General features: G+C 36.2%; 1 protein-coding gene across 1 annotated transcript; it reads left to right on the top strand.

The window, feature by feature from the left end:
* Positions 1 to 8,550: 8,550 nt before the first annotated feature.
* LOC121809258 (serine/threonine-protein phosphatase 6 regulatory ankyrin repeat subunit C-like) lies at positions 8,551 to 11,404 on the top strand. The gene is made up of 2 exons (XM_042209788.1): positions 8,551 to 9,442; positions 10,045 to 11,404. The coding sequence occupies exons 1-2, from the start codon at positions 8,738 to 8,740 to the stop codon at positions 11,233 to 11,235; spliced, it is 1,896 nt and encodes a 631-aa protein (XP_042065722.1). The 5' UTR covers positions 8,551 to 8,737; the 3' UTR covers positions 11,236 to 11,404.
* The last annotated feature ends 6,652 nt before the right edge of the window (positions 11,405 to 18,056 follow it).

Consider the following 18,056-nt stretch of genomic DNA (forward strand, 5'->3'; position numbering starts at 1 on the left):
TCCATCCAAGCCCAATGTTTCCTAGTCTCTTTCTAGATTGGATTGAATTTAGTAATTGGGCCTTTGTGTACGAATCTATTACTCTTGTTTTAACCATTTAATTCAAAGTTGTTCTTTGATGGAGATTTCTTAGTGATTTTAATTTTTAAAAATACAATCTCTACTTATTTTCGTTGTTGATTTACTATCTCAAGTCATGCTTTTTTAGTAACTCAAAGTAAGATAATTTTCGTTGGTCATGAATTTTTACTTGAGTTTGTAAATGAACTATAAGTAATGCCGTGTATTCAAACTAAAATATGAACAAGACATAATTATCAGTCTATAACAATTATCATAATCATGATGGCTGTTGTTTGCAGTGTAATATTTGGCACATTAGAATAAAAATTTTGATAATATATTATGAAAATAGAAGAGAAGATTTGTGGTTGGGATTATGATGATGATGATGATAGGGCATGATTACGGTGGTCTCTACCACTTACAATTGTTTCTCACCATCCGGGCCGACCCGAATGAGGTGGGGGCCCATATAAAGATTGCCATCTTTTTGTACATAATGGATGAATAAATTAATGTTTAATTTCAAATTCTCAACCCTTTTTTCTCAAGATTTTTTTAATAAATTCGACACTTTTTTCTGTCTTTTTCGCTGTATCTATCTATTTTTCCCAACACTTCCTTTTACATTTCTACATTTATCGTACAATTCCCACATGATTTTGTTAGTGGGCCAATTTCCATATTGGTAATCAGGAATTTAGTATCTTTGATATACATAATTATATGTTTTATTAAAACGTTGCATGATTTAATTGCTATTTTTAATTTCTGCAATTGCGCATTTGGCATGTTTTGCTTTCATCCCATGTGGGCAGGCAAATGGCGTGTCCACAGTCGAGGTAAAGAGACGTGATGATAAAAAGCACCATATACCGATTTACATCATTCTATTTTGTTCAATAATATGATATTGATAATACAAGTTTTAACATAAAATTGATAAATTCTGTGATAACCAATCTTGTTTAACGATTTTTAAGACAAACTTGATAAAATACTAGTAATAGTCTTATTAGTTGTTAGTATAAGTAGTAATATATAAAGTTGATCAAAGTAATAAAAAAAAATAGAAAGGTTCTAAGTAACGAGACTTACTACAAAGAAAGAGAATTTTGACAAAATTTGTTCCCTTTTTTTTAGTTTCTAGACTCAAAACAATGTCGTTCACCGGTTCATGTAGTTATATTAATGCACATGTTACTATCTGTCGATATTACTAAAATTTTACACGCGTACATCAATCTAGCATCATATTTGCCTGAAAAAAAAATCATTGCGAGCAATTGAGAATTTTATAAAACTTCATGATTAGTAATTCAAATTTTAAACGATACAATTTGACCAAATATTGTGATTTTAAAGGCCATTAATACTCAAATTAAACAAAGTGTCATTCTAATTTTGAAGGGTGCAAGAGTAAATTAGATCTTGACCAAACATAAGATACAACAAAATCCATTTGATCTTGCATAAATTAGATAAATTATAATCCGAATGACTCATAATTAAATAGCTTAACTAAGTCATAATGAATTAACCAAATAGGTACAAGTATAGGGGCTATGGATATACAACGAATCACATGCATTATTGTGGAAGTGAATCAGCCATGTCTTCTTAACACTTTTTATCAGCAACTTTAAAAGTTAAAGCTGTTTGTCACATGCCCTTCTCTTTACTACAAAAAAAAAATTAATTTTAAATTTTAGTAATATAGTAATTAATAAACTACTAGGAGTACAATAAATATTTATATGATTATCAAAAAGTTTAGGGTATTCGTAAACTATGTGGGCTTACGTAGCTATTTTGGCGCCAACGATGAACCCTAGGCCTACAATGTCGTTGTGGGAGAATCAAGATTTATAGCTCAGAATATACAAATATTTTTGTTTTGAATAGAACTATTTTATCTATTAACATACACTCAATAAAAAAAAATTGGATGCCAGTAAATACAACATGTAATACAATTAAAAAAAATTCTTTATTTGAAAATATAAAATGTTTTTATTACCGCATATAAGAAAATTCTTTATTATATAATCCAGGGAAATACGATTAGAGTATTTATTAAATGTAGATGGAATTGTAAAGTTGTTTTCTCTATTTGTCTCTGAGATAATTGACAAAAAATAAATTTCAATAAAACTTAATAATAGTAGTCATCAATAAGAGTAGTAATGAACAATAATTATTGCTCCTAATTTTGAACGAAAAGCGATTAAGTGAGTACGAAATGCAAAAAGATTAATCATAATACAAAGAGAAAACAAATCGGACTTATAGACAAAAAAACATTTATTTTAATCAATTCGCAGATACCAACTTTATTTAGACGCTAAAAAGTTTAATATTATTGTCAGAAAATTCTGAAATTTTATTTCTACGGAAAATAGAAATAGTGTAACACCAAAGAAAGACTATATGTCTATAAGTGTTGTACATCAAGGATCTAAAATTCTAAATAATACTATCTCCATCCATAAATAATAAATAAAATTATAAATGATTAGAATTTTAATATGCAATTAGCTAGTAGTGAAGAGAGAGTGAGAAAAAAGATGGTAGAAGTAATATTACTAAATTGTGGAATCATATTATTAGTAGTGTTTAAAAGTTTTTATTTTTAAAAATAATCTAATTTTAATATATTGCCCAAAACAATAAAACTATTCTCTTTTTTAAGGGCTAAGAATTTCTTGCCATTTTTCAATTTGAATGATTTTTAACATGAAATTAAATTAATAGAAAATAACATTTCCAATATTTATTGTTGTTATGATGGACAGATGAAGGATGTTGAGTCACAATCTCACTTTACAATTCTCAAGAATCACTATATCATTAAATCAATTAAATATATTAAATTGCAAAAATCCAAGAATAATTCGCATGCTCCCAAATTTTGCTCTTCTTCCAAAACATGTAAGCTTTTTCCTTAGACGAGGTGATCAGTTAAACGATGTGCTTCACTATTTGTTTTATATTATTGTTTTTCTATGTCCTTTTCGTTTTAATTATGTCAAAATAAATGTGACGATGAAGTATACTAGTATTCCGAATTAAAGATTGCTAGACCCTCAAGAAACAATTCAAAAAATATAACGAAATCCTTATTTACATTATCTGCAATTTATTAATAATATACTCCCTCGTCTTAAAATAAGTGACTCGTATTCTTTTTCTAAAACGCCACCTAATTAAAGTGATCCATTTCATTTCCTGAAAAAACTATAACATACTACTTATTTATTATTATCTCTTTATTTATTTTCTCCTCTACTTTATTCACTTTTCAATACTATACCTAATTCATTTTATACTTAACTCTCTAAATTGATATTTCGTGCTCAAAAGAAAATCGAGTATATGACGTGAGTACTAGAGAGTACCGTATATGCTAACATGCTATGTAAATTTATGTTAATCATTACGAAAATTAAATAGCACATTCATGACATAAGATTAAATTGAATGAGAAATTCTTTACTTATACATGGATAATATTAAATTGAATTAGAAATTCTTTACTTATGTATGGATAATATTAGGTTAGTCGGCCACATATTAGGATAAGCTTCTGGCCAACAAAATTTTATAGTAATTAAATTCGTAAAATTGGAAGTGTTCATCTGTATTTATTTTTTAATTAGGTGCAAAGTTTCTCTACTGTATGAGCGTATGGCGCAGAAGCATCTAGACTTATTCACTATTAATTTCATCCAATCCTCTAATTATATGGGCAGTATATACTACTATTATACTCTTGCATAACTCAAAATTTATTGGATCTCATTATTATGAGTTTTCTATTTTCTATTTGGATATTTGTCCCTAAAACTATGAACTTTGGCCAAACTTTGATATTTCCCACGAACTTTAAAATTGGTCTAGGATATCACAAACTTTGCATTTTGTTTGGTATTTCTCAAATTGACCCAAATAAGATATTTTCATCATAATCTTATTTTACGTCGACAACCATGATACATTTTATAATATTTTAAACTACTTTTGAAGTTCATAACAAGTAAGATAAAAAGTCACGTAAAAACAACATTAATTTAATTGTGTCAAGTATGATAAAAAGGCCTCGTAAGTTAGTCAACTATGGTGATAGACATGCCGTGGGAAATACCAAACAAAGTGCAAAGTTTATGATATTTTAGATCAATTTTAAAGTTCGTAGGAAATATCAAATTTTGGCTAAAATTCATGATTTTAGACCTGCTATTAAAATTAGTTTTCAGTTATTTATGATGATAAGTTTTTTCTCTTTATTAATGTAAATATCAGTTTTTACTAGTAATATTTTAATTATTATTTTCTTTATTTTCAAATTTTATCAATTTGTTTTAAAATATCATCCATTACTAAATTATTTTTTATAGATGGAGATAGTATTTTCTCTTTAATTATGTAAAAAAATAGATATGACAATGAAAGATATTAAAAGATTGCGAGCATTTGAAGAAACAATTCAATAAATATCAGGAAATCCTTATCAATACTATTCGCAATGTATATATACAATCTACAGTTTATGCTAATAATACTATGTAAATAACACTCCCTCTATATGTCAACACGAGTCTTGTTTTTTCATTTTAATCAGTCTGTGAATAAAAATCTCGATTCATTTTTACTATAAATAGTAATAGATTTCACATTGCACTAACTCATTCTACTCAAATTTCATTTAAAACTAATATATATAAGTAGGACTTATATTTCATTAACTTATTTCTATCTATTTTTCTTAAAACTCCGTGTTACTAAAAAATACAACTCTTAATAGCGGAGAGTGGACGAAAGGAGTATATGTTTTAAGAAAATTAAATAGTACTCCGTATATTCATGACATAAGATATTAAATCGAATGGGAGATTTTTACTTAGATTGGTAGAGCGCATTAGATAATTAATTAAATTATAAGTATATTGATAATATTAGGTGAGTCGGCCACATATTTGGACAAGCTACCGGCCAATTAAATTTTATAATTAATGATGAAATTCGTCAAAATTCGATAACCTCAACTATATTTATTTTCAATTAGGTCCAAAGTTAATTACTGTAAGCATCTAGAAAGGTAAGTTTTTTTATTTTATTTTCCTCCATTCCTAATTATATGAGCATAGACATTATACATAACTCAAAAATTTATTTATTATTAATATTTTCGACCTCACAGTAGATTAATTCATGATGTGATGATTTTTTAATTGTAAATCACATAGTAGGGAAGCCAGATCTCCATTTTCTGAAATTCCTTAATTTTTTATACTTACTTTTGCAGGTGAGAAAAATGATGGCTTTCTAATCCTGTTTATATGAATGTGAGTTTATTAATCATTATCTATTATAAACAATACTCATGCCGGCATGTGTTTCTTCTTTAATTCTTCTTCTAACTTTACTACTCCTCACTGTAATAATTCTTGCACTACATATGTTTCTTCAACTATTCAATTATTTTATTTGTACTATTCCAAAATTTCAACTTTTTCTCACCATCATTTTCCATGCTCCCTACATATGTAATGGCCGTGATTAAATTCTCTTGCCAAATTAAAATTTGCAGAATGAAATTAATTCTCAAATAATTATTTCTTCAACTGTTGAAATATTTTATTTGTACTATTCCAACTTTTCTCACCATCATTTTTCCCCCTGCACCCTGTTTCTTTACCCCCTCTCTTTTTGTGATGGACGTATCTTGTCTACTAAAATTTGCAGAATGAAAATTCTCAAACAGTTCCATTAATATCATACTTTATCAAAAAAAAATATCATACTACACATATGGAATAGTAGTATTAATTTGATATTTATATTTAATTGTTATAACTTATAAAAAAATTCATATTTTAATATCTTAATGAAAACTCACCATATATTAAATTTTTAATATATTTTTAATGTCAAATAATGTTTTATTTGTCAGTTGATAATGGTGATTGATGAATGTCCTATACAATCACAAACCTTTTCCTTCTATAAAAATAATTTCATACAACTAATTTTTTACCACCCCATATTTGTTGAATTTTATAATCTTTATAATTTCTAAATTATAAAGTCATTCAGAAAAAAATTCATTTAAAAATAACTTTATAAAGGTATAATAATATATACACAATTTTGATTTTATTACTAATAATAACGTATATTCTTAACTTTATATTACAAGTATTTTGTATATTAGATATATTTAGGTATTCATCGTGTATTTATTTAAAACATAAAAATGTACCAAAATTTCATTTATAACTCTATAAGCCTTTTAGTCTTTTTTTTCATATTAAAAATATAAAATATTTCACATGTAGAAAATGTAAAATTCAATGACTTTTCGTATTATTATTTTAATAACAGCGAATATGCAAATACGGAGTAACAAAATTCATGGATAATTTATGTAATCGACGTCAAAATCGGAAATGTTTATGTGAAAGCACCTTTCTAATTTCATAATACGTGATTACTCTTTTGTGAAATTCCCGTGCGAGAAAAAGTGGCGGGCCCCATCTAGTCTCCCACATTATTCTCTTAGGCCACCCGCAACGCGTCAAGCGGGTGGCTCGTAACCCGTCACACCGGGACGAGACGGCGGCGAGACGCGTTGCAGCGTCCCGTCTCGCCACGCGCCCGAGCGAGGTGGTGCGCTCCAGCGCCATGCGTGACGCCCACTCGCCTGCCCACGAGTGGACATCGTCATGCTGGCGCAATAAATAATTTTTTTATAAATTTGAATTTTAAAAATAAATAAATAAAAAATCAAAAAAACGGTAATATTACCATTTTTTTCGACCGTTTTTTCTTTTTTTTATATATATATTTTTTTTACTCTATAAATACTCCTAATTCATCATCATTTCACACACAAATACACATCTATTCTTCTCAAATCATCTCCATTCCCTCTCCAATTTTCATCTAACCACTCATCACAAAATGTCCGGCGACGGAAACTCTGGCGGTGGCGGCTCCGGCGGGTTTGACATCAACGCGTTCGGCGACTGGGGGCATGTACAATGTCCTGGGTGGTGGTTCCGGTTCGTAGACGCCGGGCAGCCAGGGCTCGGCGATGCCGGGGGTACCAACCACGGACCACCCCATTTTGATGTGGATGCATACGCCCGTCCCTCCGCCCTGAGGTATTCGCAGGGATTATCCCAGATTCGGGAGGATTATTCGGTTGAACCCACTCCGGAAGGAGGCCGAGGCGGTGGAAGCTCCAGGGCGGAGGCGGAGGCGGATGAGGAGGAGGAGGAGGAGGATATAGGCCGGCATCCGTACAGCCCCAAGGAAACGCTGGCTGTGTATAACGCCTGGATCAACGTCTCGTACGATCCCATCGTCGGGAATTAACAATCCGGGAAGTGCTTCTGGGAAAAGGTCACCGAGGCCTACCACGAGATTAAGCCGAAGGGGTCCCGCCGCTGCACATTTAAGATGCTTCGCGCTCACTTTAACCGAGTCGACAGAGAGGTCAAAAAATTCTGCGCCATCTACAAGAGTGAAGCGGCTCATTACCAAAGCGGAGCCACGAGAGTCGGGAGCCGACATTCTGAGGTCGGCTTTGTGAGTCTACTTCGACGACACCGCCAAACAATTCAAACATGTCGATGTTTGGGAGGTCGTCGAAGACGAGGAAAGGTGGGCAGGCGGTGTCCGATCCAGCTCGGGCTCGACCTCGAAGCGCACGAAGTACACGACGGGTGACCAATACTCGTCTAGTGAGGGCGGTTCGGGCAGCGCCGCACAAGAGTTTGCCTCGCAGGAGGTTGAGGGCACGACAGACGATGCCGGGGGGGTCCTCCCTTGGGCGCCGTCGGCCGCAAGGGAGAAATGCGGCGAAGACGGTTAGAGGGAGAAGGGGCCGAGCCGAATCAAGCCAGACGGGCTTGGGGGCACCCTCGAACTCCCTAATGTCCATGTACATGACCGCCACAATGGCGGACACTTCCCGCATGACGCCTCCCCAATACCAAGCTTATCTTGTCGGAATTGAGTTTATGGCAAGACAACTTGGTATTCCGCCTCCAGGTGGCTTCAGTGCACTTCCACCCCTTTCGGGGGATGATTCGCCGGCGGAGTAGTTTTTTTATTTTCTATGAAATTGTATTTTAAATTATGTAATTTTTATTTTTTTAGGATTTTAATTATGTATTTTTTTTTATTTTTTTGAATTTTAAGTTGTATTTTTATTTTATGTTGTAATTTTATTTTATTTAATGAAGTGTGTTTTTTATTAATTGAATTTGTTGTAAATAAAAATAAAAAATGAAAATGAATGAATAGTAATCTAAAAGATGGTTAAGAGACGAACAAGAGATGGAGAGATGGTTAAAAGACGGATAAGAGATGGAAAGTTGAAGGTTCTGTCACTTAATTAAAAGATGAAATAAAAAGCATAGTGGAGTCCAAAAATAGTAATTTAAGAGACTGTTAAGGGATAAATGAGAGAAAGCGTTGTTACGCCAGTAAGATACGGATTTGGGCAACCCCACAACATTTCTCAATCTCGCTCTCACTCTATCTTTAATCAAACAATTCGATCTTCCCTTTCGGTTGTAATCCACAAACAATTCACAACCCTCTTCCCCAAATCACAAAAAGTTTCAATCTTTAAACCCCATTCCCCATTTCCGTCAACTCAAGCATGACTCCGGCGACGTACTTCCCTCTCCGGTGGGAGAGCACCGGCGACCAGTGGTGGTACGCCTCCCCGATCGACTGGGCCGCCGCCAACGGCTACTACGACCTGGTCCGCGAGCTTCTCCGCCTCGACGGCAACCACCTCATAAAGCTGACGTCCCTCCGCCGCATCCGCCGCCTGGAAACGGTGTGGGACGACGACGGCGACGAGCAGTTCCACCACGTCGCCGCCTGCCGCTCCGCCGTCGCCCGCCGCCTGCTAGCGGAGTGCCAGCCCAAGAGCGGGAGGAACTCCCTCATCGGCGGCGGCTACGGCGGCTGGCTCCTCTACACCGCCGCCTCCGCCGGCGACGCCACCTTCGTCAGGGAGCTGCTGGAGAGGGACCCGCTTCTTGTGTTCGGCGAGGGGGAGTACGGCGTCACGGACATCCTCTACGCCGCCGCCCGGAGCAAGAGCGGGGAGGTTTTTAGGGTGGTGCTTGACTTCGCCGTCGCGCCGAGGTTCGCCGCCGGGGAGGAGCAGGCCGGGGAGATCCCGGCGGCGTATAGGTTGGAGATTATGAATAGGGCGATCCACGCGGCGGCGAGGGGCGGTAATCTGCGGTTGTTGAAGGAGCTGCTCCGGGATTGCTCCGACGATGCGTTGGCGTATCGGGACGTCGGGGGAGCTACCGTTCTGCACGCCGCCGCCGCCCGTGGCCAGGTTCAGGTAAACCTCCTTTGCTTTTCTCGAGGGATTGTTCGGTTGCTATCACTATTTGTGATTAAAAATTATGAGTAATTTTATTTTTTGTTCGATTGCGTTTTTTCTGAAAATTTAGCTCGTGAGTCATTTTTTTCGCCAAAGAAATTTAAGTATAAGTATGTTAAATGGATGATGAATAAATTAAAAGAGAATAAAATAAAAGAGAATAAAATAAAAAATAGAATTATTTTTTAAATAAAAAAATGAAACAGAGGGAGTATCTTGAGCTCTTGGCCCACTATCTATTTTGACTCATATGCTATGATATCTAATTTAAGTCCTAAACAAATCTTATGGTAACTTAACAAATATTATCTTGTCTAATACATTAGAAATAAAGTTTATTTTGTGACTTACAACTTTATTTTGTTATTTGTCAGCATAGAACTACTTTGATTGATAACGGATCCCAAAATGCAAAGTTGGAATGACTAAACTACTTTTATGCTAAATTATTGGAGTAGTATTAGATGATAGGGACAAGAATCCAATAGGCAAATGGTTGATTTTGTTATTTCAATGAAGCAAGATTGATGATAAAATCTGTTGTTGATGATGCAACTCAGGTTGTGAGAGATCTTGCTTCTTCTCCCGGCCTAATCGACGCCACGGACAACCAAGGCAACACGGCCTTGCACGTGGCAGCTCAACGCGGCCACCTAGCCGTCGTTGAAGCCCTAATCCTCGCCTCCCCTTCCTCCATCTCCGCCACCAACAACTCCGGAGAGACATTCCTCCACGCTGTCGTATCCGGCTTCCAAACCCCCGGTTTCCACAGACTAGACCGCCAGCTCGAGCTCATGAAGCACCTCCTCTCGGGCAACCTCTTCCCCATGAAAGACATCATCAACGCCACGAACAGCCAAGGCCGAACCCCTCTCCACCTAGCCATCTTAGCCAACACTCACTCCAATCTCGTCGAGCTCCTCATGACCGTCAAGTCCATCGATCTCAACATACACGACCAGGATGGCGCCACGCCCCTCGATATCCTGAGGCAGAGGCCCCTGTCTGCCTCCTCCGAGCTGCTCACCCGCCACCTCATCTCCGCGGGAGGGATCTTCACCTCCCAAGACTACTCGGCTAGGCGCGTGATCGCCTCCCACATCAAGAGGCAGAGCATGGGGAGCAGCCCGGGGACCTCTTTCCGGATAAGTGATGTTGAGATCTTCTTGTACACCGGCTTGGAGAATGCCTCAGATGGCAGCCGCAGCGTCGGCCTCAGCTCAGCCTCGCCCGAGGTTGTGGTGGAGGCGCGTAGTAGCAAGGCCTCTACAGCGCAGCGCCTCAGACGCCTCCTTCATTGGCCTCAACGGGTGAAGAAACCAGTGCGGGAACAGGGGATTCCCCTGCCTCTGAGGCAGAGGTTCTCGAAGGCGCCTTGTTCAACGAGCAATAAACGGACGCTGTCCGTCCGGAGCAGCCAGCCGAGCCCTACGGCGAAAAAGAGGATGGCCTCGGGGGTCATGCATGGGGTGATGCAGGCGATCCCGAGGGGGGCTCATAGGTCGCGTTCGAGTTCCTTCTCGAAGATATCGTTTTCATCGCAGGGGTCGTTGGAGGCCCCGCCTCCTCTGGCTGAGCATGAGGCCCAGAAGGCCTCGTGCTCGAATGAGGAAGGGGCGAGGAGGCATGGAGTGGTGAATAGGAGGCTGGTGATGAACCAGTATTTATGCTTTGGCGGCCCGAGCCAGGGTGGGGTCGAGGCGCCTGAGACGTACGAGGTGTACGAGCGGTCGGTGCTCGCGGCGGCGTGATTGGAGAGGGGATTGTCAAGAGGTAGAGAAGGTGGTGGTGATTAACTAGTTTTGTACAGATGGTTTAGATGGAGAGAAATGGATTTTTATTTGAGTGTTTATCTTTGTATTTTAATGAGATATGTTTTTCTTCAAAACCTGGAGTGGACCATCTCAAATTCATAGGGTATTTTGATGTTGTTCTTGCTCTTCTCTCTCAAATTTTGGACCTTGATAATCTCAATAATAATAATAATAATTGAGGCCCAATTCACTCAACTGAGCCCAGAAAAATATATAGTACTTAGTAAATTTCAACTTATATGTGGGCCTATGATATTTGGGCTAATCTATTCAAATTAGGTTACAATACGTCATAAAGCCTAATTCAATAAACTAGATCGTCCAATAAATTAAGATGATATTTTACAGCTTAATCTAGTAAAATAATTGAGTTTCTTAATCTAAAGAAACATTTTTTGACGTTGACATAACACACTTTTCTTGTAAAATCAGATCAAATTAATATTCCTACTTAAATCGCCACACAAACTTTAAAGGATGCAAACCAAATTTAGAAGATAGGCCAGTAATTTATATTTTATCGAAAGAAAATTCGCTAGTTTTCTCCTATTTAAATAAAAATTTGATTGTGTACAATGATTAGTTTTGTTCTAAACGACTTCTATTAGTCAGTCACACTTTTGGAATTACATGAAATTGGTGTTGTATTAATGGATGAAGTGATAGCCGCAAGAAACTTGGCCAGTACTAAATTCCACAATCATTATTACGACATTTCCGTGTAATTTATTAGTGATGAATATTTTTAAAATGAAAATCTAGCAATGATGATTGATGGATGCTATTTTGTCATAATATACCAATATATAAAAATTCCAAAGACATATGATCAGTTGATAACTAATCTTAAATTGATATACAACTATGTCAACGATCTATGTTGTGGATGTCAACACGAAGACATTTATATGTCAACTAAATGTAGTTGGCATACATATCTTTTGTTGATATGTATATTTGTGATGTTATGATGGTGAAGAAAATTTTCTAAATTATTACTCTCTGTGTCCCATTAGAGCATCTCCAATGGTGGACGTCCGGTCGGACATCCGCGACGGGCGACCGGGACGTTCGCCATTGTGGCGTTTCAACTCGGATACGGACGTCCCGTAAGGACGTCGGATGTCCTCGGACGTTGCGGCGACGGGCGGGCGGACGTCCGCCATTGTGGCGTGGGTCGGACGTCCGGTATATTAATTTTTTTTAAAAAAACTCTATATATACGGCTCGTTGAACTTCATTTCATTTGCACCACTTGTGTTAACAAGTTTCTTTCTCTACATCTCTATTTTCAAGTATATCTACAATGGCTAGTGACAGTGATAGCGAGGATGAATTGGAGGTCGCTGTGGAAGGTGCGATAGATAGGCTGCTATACCAGAGGGAGCAGCTGCGGCAGCAGGCGGCGGTACATCGGCCGATCTGTCGTCGAACTATAATATCTCGTGACCACATTGCCGCACATATTCGGTTGTATCAGGACTACTTCGCTCCGCAGCCGCGTTTTGGGGATGCCTTATTCCGGCGACGTTTTAGGATGCATCGTCCGCTGTTTATGCATATCGTGGGTGCTTTAGAGAGAAGATACCTGTATTTTAGGATCAGGGAGGATGCAGCTAGCAAACCCGGACTCACGTCCTTACAGAAGTGCACTGTCGCAATCAGACAACTGGCGTACGGAGGCGTGGCCGACATGTTGGACGAGTACCTCCACATTGGCGAGTCGACAGCCGTCGAGTGTCTGCAGAATTTTTGATCGGGCGTGAGAGCGAAATTCGGTGAGCGGTATCTTCGGAGTCCGAGCCCCAAAGACTGCCAGAGTCTGATAGATATGCATGGGTGCACGGGTTCCCTGGGATGTTGGGCAGCATAGATTGTATGCATTGGGAGTGGAAGAACTGCCCCGCCGCCTGGAAGGGGATGTACACTACTGGCTTCAAAGCCAAGCATCCCACGATGATCCTTGAAGCTGTAGCTGACTACCGACTGTGGATATGGCATGCTTATTTTGGAGTCGTCGGGTCGAACAACGACATCAACGTTCTCCAGTCGTCGCCCCTGTTCAATGCTCAGTGCAATGGCGTTGGTCCCGCCATCAGTTTCGTCGCCAACGACAACCAGCACAATATGGGATACTATTTGGTGGATGGGATATACCCAAACTGGCCCGTCTTTGTGAAGACAATCAATCATCCGCTCGGACAAAAGAAGTCATACTTTGCGAGCCGTCAGGAAGCAGCGCGCAAGGATGTGGAGCGGGCATTTGGTGTGCTCCAGAGTCGATGGGCGGTAGTCAAGGGTCCTGCACGGCAGTGGTATATTCCCAACATCGGCGATGTCATGTACGCATGTATCATAATGCACAACATGATTGTCGAAAATGAAGCTGCGGAACTGACTCAGTGGACCAATGAAGATGATACGGGTGCAGGTCCAAGTGACGGCGTGGCCACCGCGAATGTGAATATGGGGGTATCTCATGGAGAGGTCGAGCGGATGCGTGCATTTGCCGACATGCGGCAAACAGATGCCCATATTCGACTTCAGAACGATATTATCGAAGAGGTTTGGACGCGGAAGGGTTGACGTTGATGTTAGTACTTTTTTTTGTTTTATTACTATGTAATATTTTTTCAAATCATGTATGTTTTTTTTAAATGAAGTTGTTAATTTTTCCCGTTCGTATTCGTGTTGAAATTTTATTTCCGTAAACGTAAATTGCTTTATTTGTGAATTTCTGATTTTTTTATTGCGGGAAGTCCTAGTGGGAAGGGCGATGGGAAGGGCGGATTTTGAAGGGGATGTCCTAGTGACATGGCAGTGGGATGGGAAGTCCTAGTGACGTGGCAGGAGGTGTTTTTGGGAAGTCCTAGTCGATGTCCGAGTGGGACATCCGCCCACTGGAGATGCTCTTAGAAATGAAACGTTTTCAAAAATGGAAACAATACTCTCTCTACTTTTTCCTCTCTCTTACTTTACTCTCTCTTCATTATCTCACAAAATAACACTACATACAAAAACCTAATGTTTCATATTTAATGGGACGGAGGGAATACATGTCAATAGAAGACATACATATGTCAACTATATTTAGTTAACATACAAATATTTTCGTGTTGACATTCATGACGTAGATTATTGACGTACCAATTATCACTTTAAAATAGTTGTCAACTTAGTACTAGTAGGTTTTAATAGTAAGCTTTTAGAAATTTTCTTCATCACCACAACATCACAACTACGTTGGACAATTTGACTTGGTTAAACATCATGATAACAACTCATGTCACAATTTAGAAAAGAGTAAACTGCACCAAATGACCCTAATTTTTGCACTTGTTACACTAGTGACCCCTAACAAAAAAAAGCACCAGAGGGACTTGACGTTAAATATAATCACGAATAAAGTTTTTTCGGACCAAAACACCCTCAAGCCCTAAGAGGGCATTTTTGTCACTCCATTATATTGCTGACATGTGATTTCTGCCACATTTCTGTCAGCAACTTCTTATATAATTTTCTAATAAGTTTTTGTACTTCATACGTAATTAAAATTTTATCATTATTTACACTTTCTAATTTTTTTATAAATACATATTTATCATTATCTGCATTAATTAATATAAACATAATAAAATGAGACCATTTCTTCCTTATAAAACTCATTTTCTGGTATTTTTCCGTGTTTTTATTTCTCGTAATTAATTTTATTTACATTGATTTATGGATTAATTTTATTTATTATGAAAATATCCTAATTTTGCAGCATTAATTTATAAATTTACATTGTCTTATTTCAAATACTACTATTAATAAAAAATCTTGAAGGATTAAATAGCTAATATCACATGCTTAAATTTTTTTCAAAATATTACTCACGTTTCAATTTTATCATGAATGGCAAGAAACTATGCAAATTTATATCTAAAGATTGAATGTTCATATGATGTTAAAAATTTCAGTTTGAGCTAAATTAAAATTATATCAATAAAATATCAATCATAAAAATCGTCTTAGAGTTAGGCTTAGAGTAACAAATTATTCGATGATATATAATGAAATAATATTTTAAATGTCAATGTTTTCAATAAAATAATTATCGTATCATTTAATTAAATGTGAAATATTTTTTATTCTATATATTATTGATTCGGATTTTATTGCATAAATAACTTCACTTTTCCATATTTTTGTTTCTCAATGAATTTCCTACATGATATAACTAGAGGGACATAAGATTTTTTTTGTACAAATATTGACAAAACTTTAATCACGTATGAGATACTAGCACTTATTAGGAAATCACTTAAGAAGCTGCTGACAGAAATGTGACAGAATTCATATGTCAGTGAATTTAGGGATTGTCAAAAATGTCCTTCAAGTTATTTGGGCATTTTCGTCCGAAAAGTGGCTAAAAAACTTCATTCGTGATTATATTTAACGCTAGGCTCCTCTGGTGCTATTTTTTTAGAGTGATGCTAAATGGCCATAATGTGGCCGGCCATAAAGAGTTAATTTAGTCCATTTACATGTATAAAAAAATTAGAATTACCGATATAAACTTATATGTGTGTGAATGGACTTGTGAGTTGATACTTATCTTTGAATTTCATTACGTAAAACACATTAATATCACGAATTACTGTATACGTTGAGCAACAATCAAGAAATGACAGTAGTAATAAGTTGAGCAAAAACTACGAAAGAGCAATACTAACATGTTGAGCAACATATAATGAAGATGATATAAAAGTAAAATCAAGTAGTATTAAACAAAAAATTTAAAAAAAATAATTTTTTTTGTTATTTAATTAATTTATGGCTGGCCATAATGTGGCCGTATAGCTTTATTCATTTTTTTATTAGGGGTCACTGATGTAACAAGTGCAAAAGTTAGGGTCATTTGGTGCGGTTCACTATTTAGAAAAAAAAATAGGCACTCAAATAAAAAAGTTCACGCCGATCGAAATTTCCAAATCCGTCAATTTCTTCAGCCACTCTTTTCCAATTTAAATATTTTAGTGGTTTGTGTAATAAGTCCAATCATATGGATCCATATTAGAGAGAATAACCATATTTAAATAATTCATTTTGTAAAACCGTGTGCTTGTTAATTTATAATAAAAGGTTACTTACAAACGAGGACACCCATATCTTATAGGAGTATATATTTAGAAATTCCATTGGATAACAGAATTGAATAAATTGAACATGCGGTTTTATCTGGGAAATATATTTAATTATATTGAGCACCGATGTGAAATACCTTATTTTGTCTTATCGAAATGAAGTCATGAGACATGTGGGTGCACAACGTGAAATCGTGCCCATACCTTTATCAAGTTGACTTACCAAAAAACAGGAAAATAATTTAGCCTAATTTTGTAATTTAGTCCCCCTTGCATATTCGAGACTATACAACAAATTAATGGAAAAAATTACTACTCATTTTCGTAATAATTTATTTTTTATAACACTTAAGCAAAAAAGATGACGAACTAGTACAACAAAAAACAGCTAAGAATAATAGTAACAAAAAAGTAGTGAAGCAAATAATCTTATCGAAAACTATCAGAGAAACCCGAAATTAATTCTAAAGTGTTTGTTTAGATAATTAGATGTCTTTTATTGCATAAGATATCAATGTTATATTTTATTACAAGTATTTAGTTACCTGCTAAACAAAATTATTGTAAAAATATATTCTTTTATAATTCAATCAATAACTTGACAGATGAATAAAATCATGGTAGGTTAGGCTATTAATAAATCAAGAAATCAGTTAGAGATTTAGGAGTAATATTTAGGGAATGAGGTTTAGATAAGAAATCAAGAAACTTAGGTGATCACCAGATAATAACAGCCCATATATAAAGTGAGTTATCAGATAAACTGTAAACAACTAAATTAGTCAAATTTGAGGAAAAGTGGAACTGAGATCATGTGAAGATGGAGTGTGTCGTGGTTTAATGGATGTCGACAAATTTATTCCAAAAATAATGTAATTGGGCCATTTGTATTATTGATTTATGCTCATATCATTGACTAAAGACTTTCAAAGTCTACCATTGTACATTTGCTTATGAAATTTCCACCTTAATTTCGTACTTGCACTCTTTGAAAGCTACGTGTCCTTTAAAATGAATCAACTAATAACCCAAAAAAAATGTAGGTTTAGACTTTAAGAGATGATCTAGGGCTAGGATAAGATAAAATATAATGAACACACATTTCTTTGGCAAATGAACATAAATTTTAAAGGTCCCGTCACGGTGGACTCAAACCCGTGACCTGGTCGGGGCATCAGGCACCCTACTGCTTGACTAATACACGCAAACATAATGGACACACATTTAAATCATGAAACTCTCTTACCGTGGAGTTATCTGCACTAACAAACACATCAGAATAGTATTAATGGGTTTTTGCCGTCGTCGTTTTATAGAAAATAAACCATTCAAAAGATATGAGAACTAAATATACTTTTGAGAAAATACTTTTAATTAATTTATTACTCAAGCCATTCTCTCAAGCTCCGACTAAGTGGACTTCACGTTATATAAATAATTTTATAGTATTATAGAATATAGATTACCGAATAAATTTGGTCACCATGTTTGACAATTCGATTCCAAAATTGTTTCCAACACTCAATAAAGTGATCAAGTGAAACGAGTGTGAACGAATGGCTCCATTTACTTTGACCATATATTTAAAGTTTTGATTTTTTTGTGCTAAAAGTAAAATTTGATATTCTT

Source organism: Salvia splendens, chromosome 6 (genome assembly GCF_004379255.2).
Source record: "Salvia splendens isolate huo1 chromosome 6, SspV2, whole genome shotgun sequence".
NCBI lineage: Eukaryota > Viridiplantae > Streptophyta > Magnoliopsida > Lamiales > Lamiaceae > Salvia > Salvia splendens.

Bases quoted from the DNA above. Each gene is read 5' to 3' on its own strand.
- LOC121809258 (XM_042209788.1), top strand. From the start codon at position 8,738: ATGACTCCGGCGACGTACTTCCCTCTCCGGTGGGAGAGCACCGGCGAC. The intron at 9,443-10,044 runs GTAAACCTCCTT...GATGCAACTCAG, and splicing joins CCGCCCGTGGCCAGGTTCAG to GTTGTGAGAGATCTTGCTTC.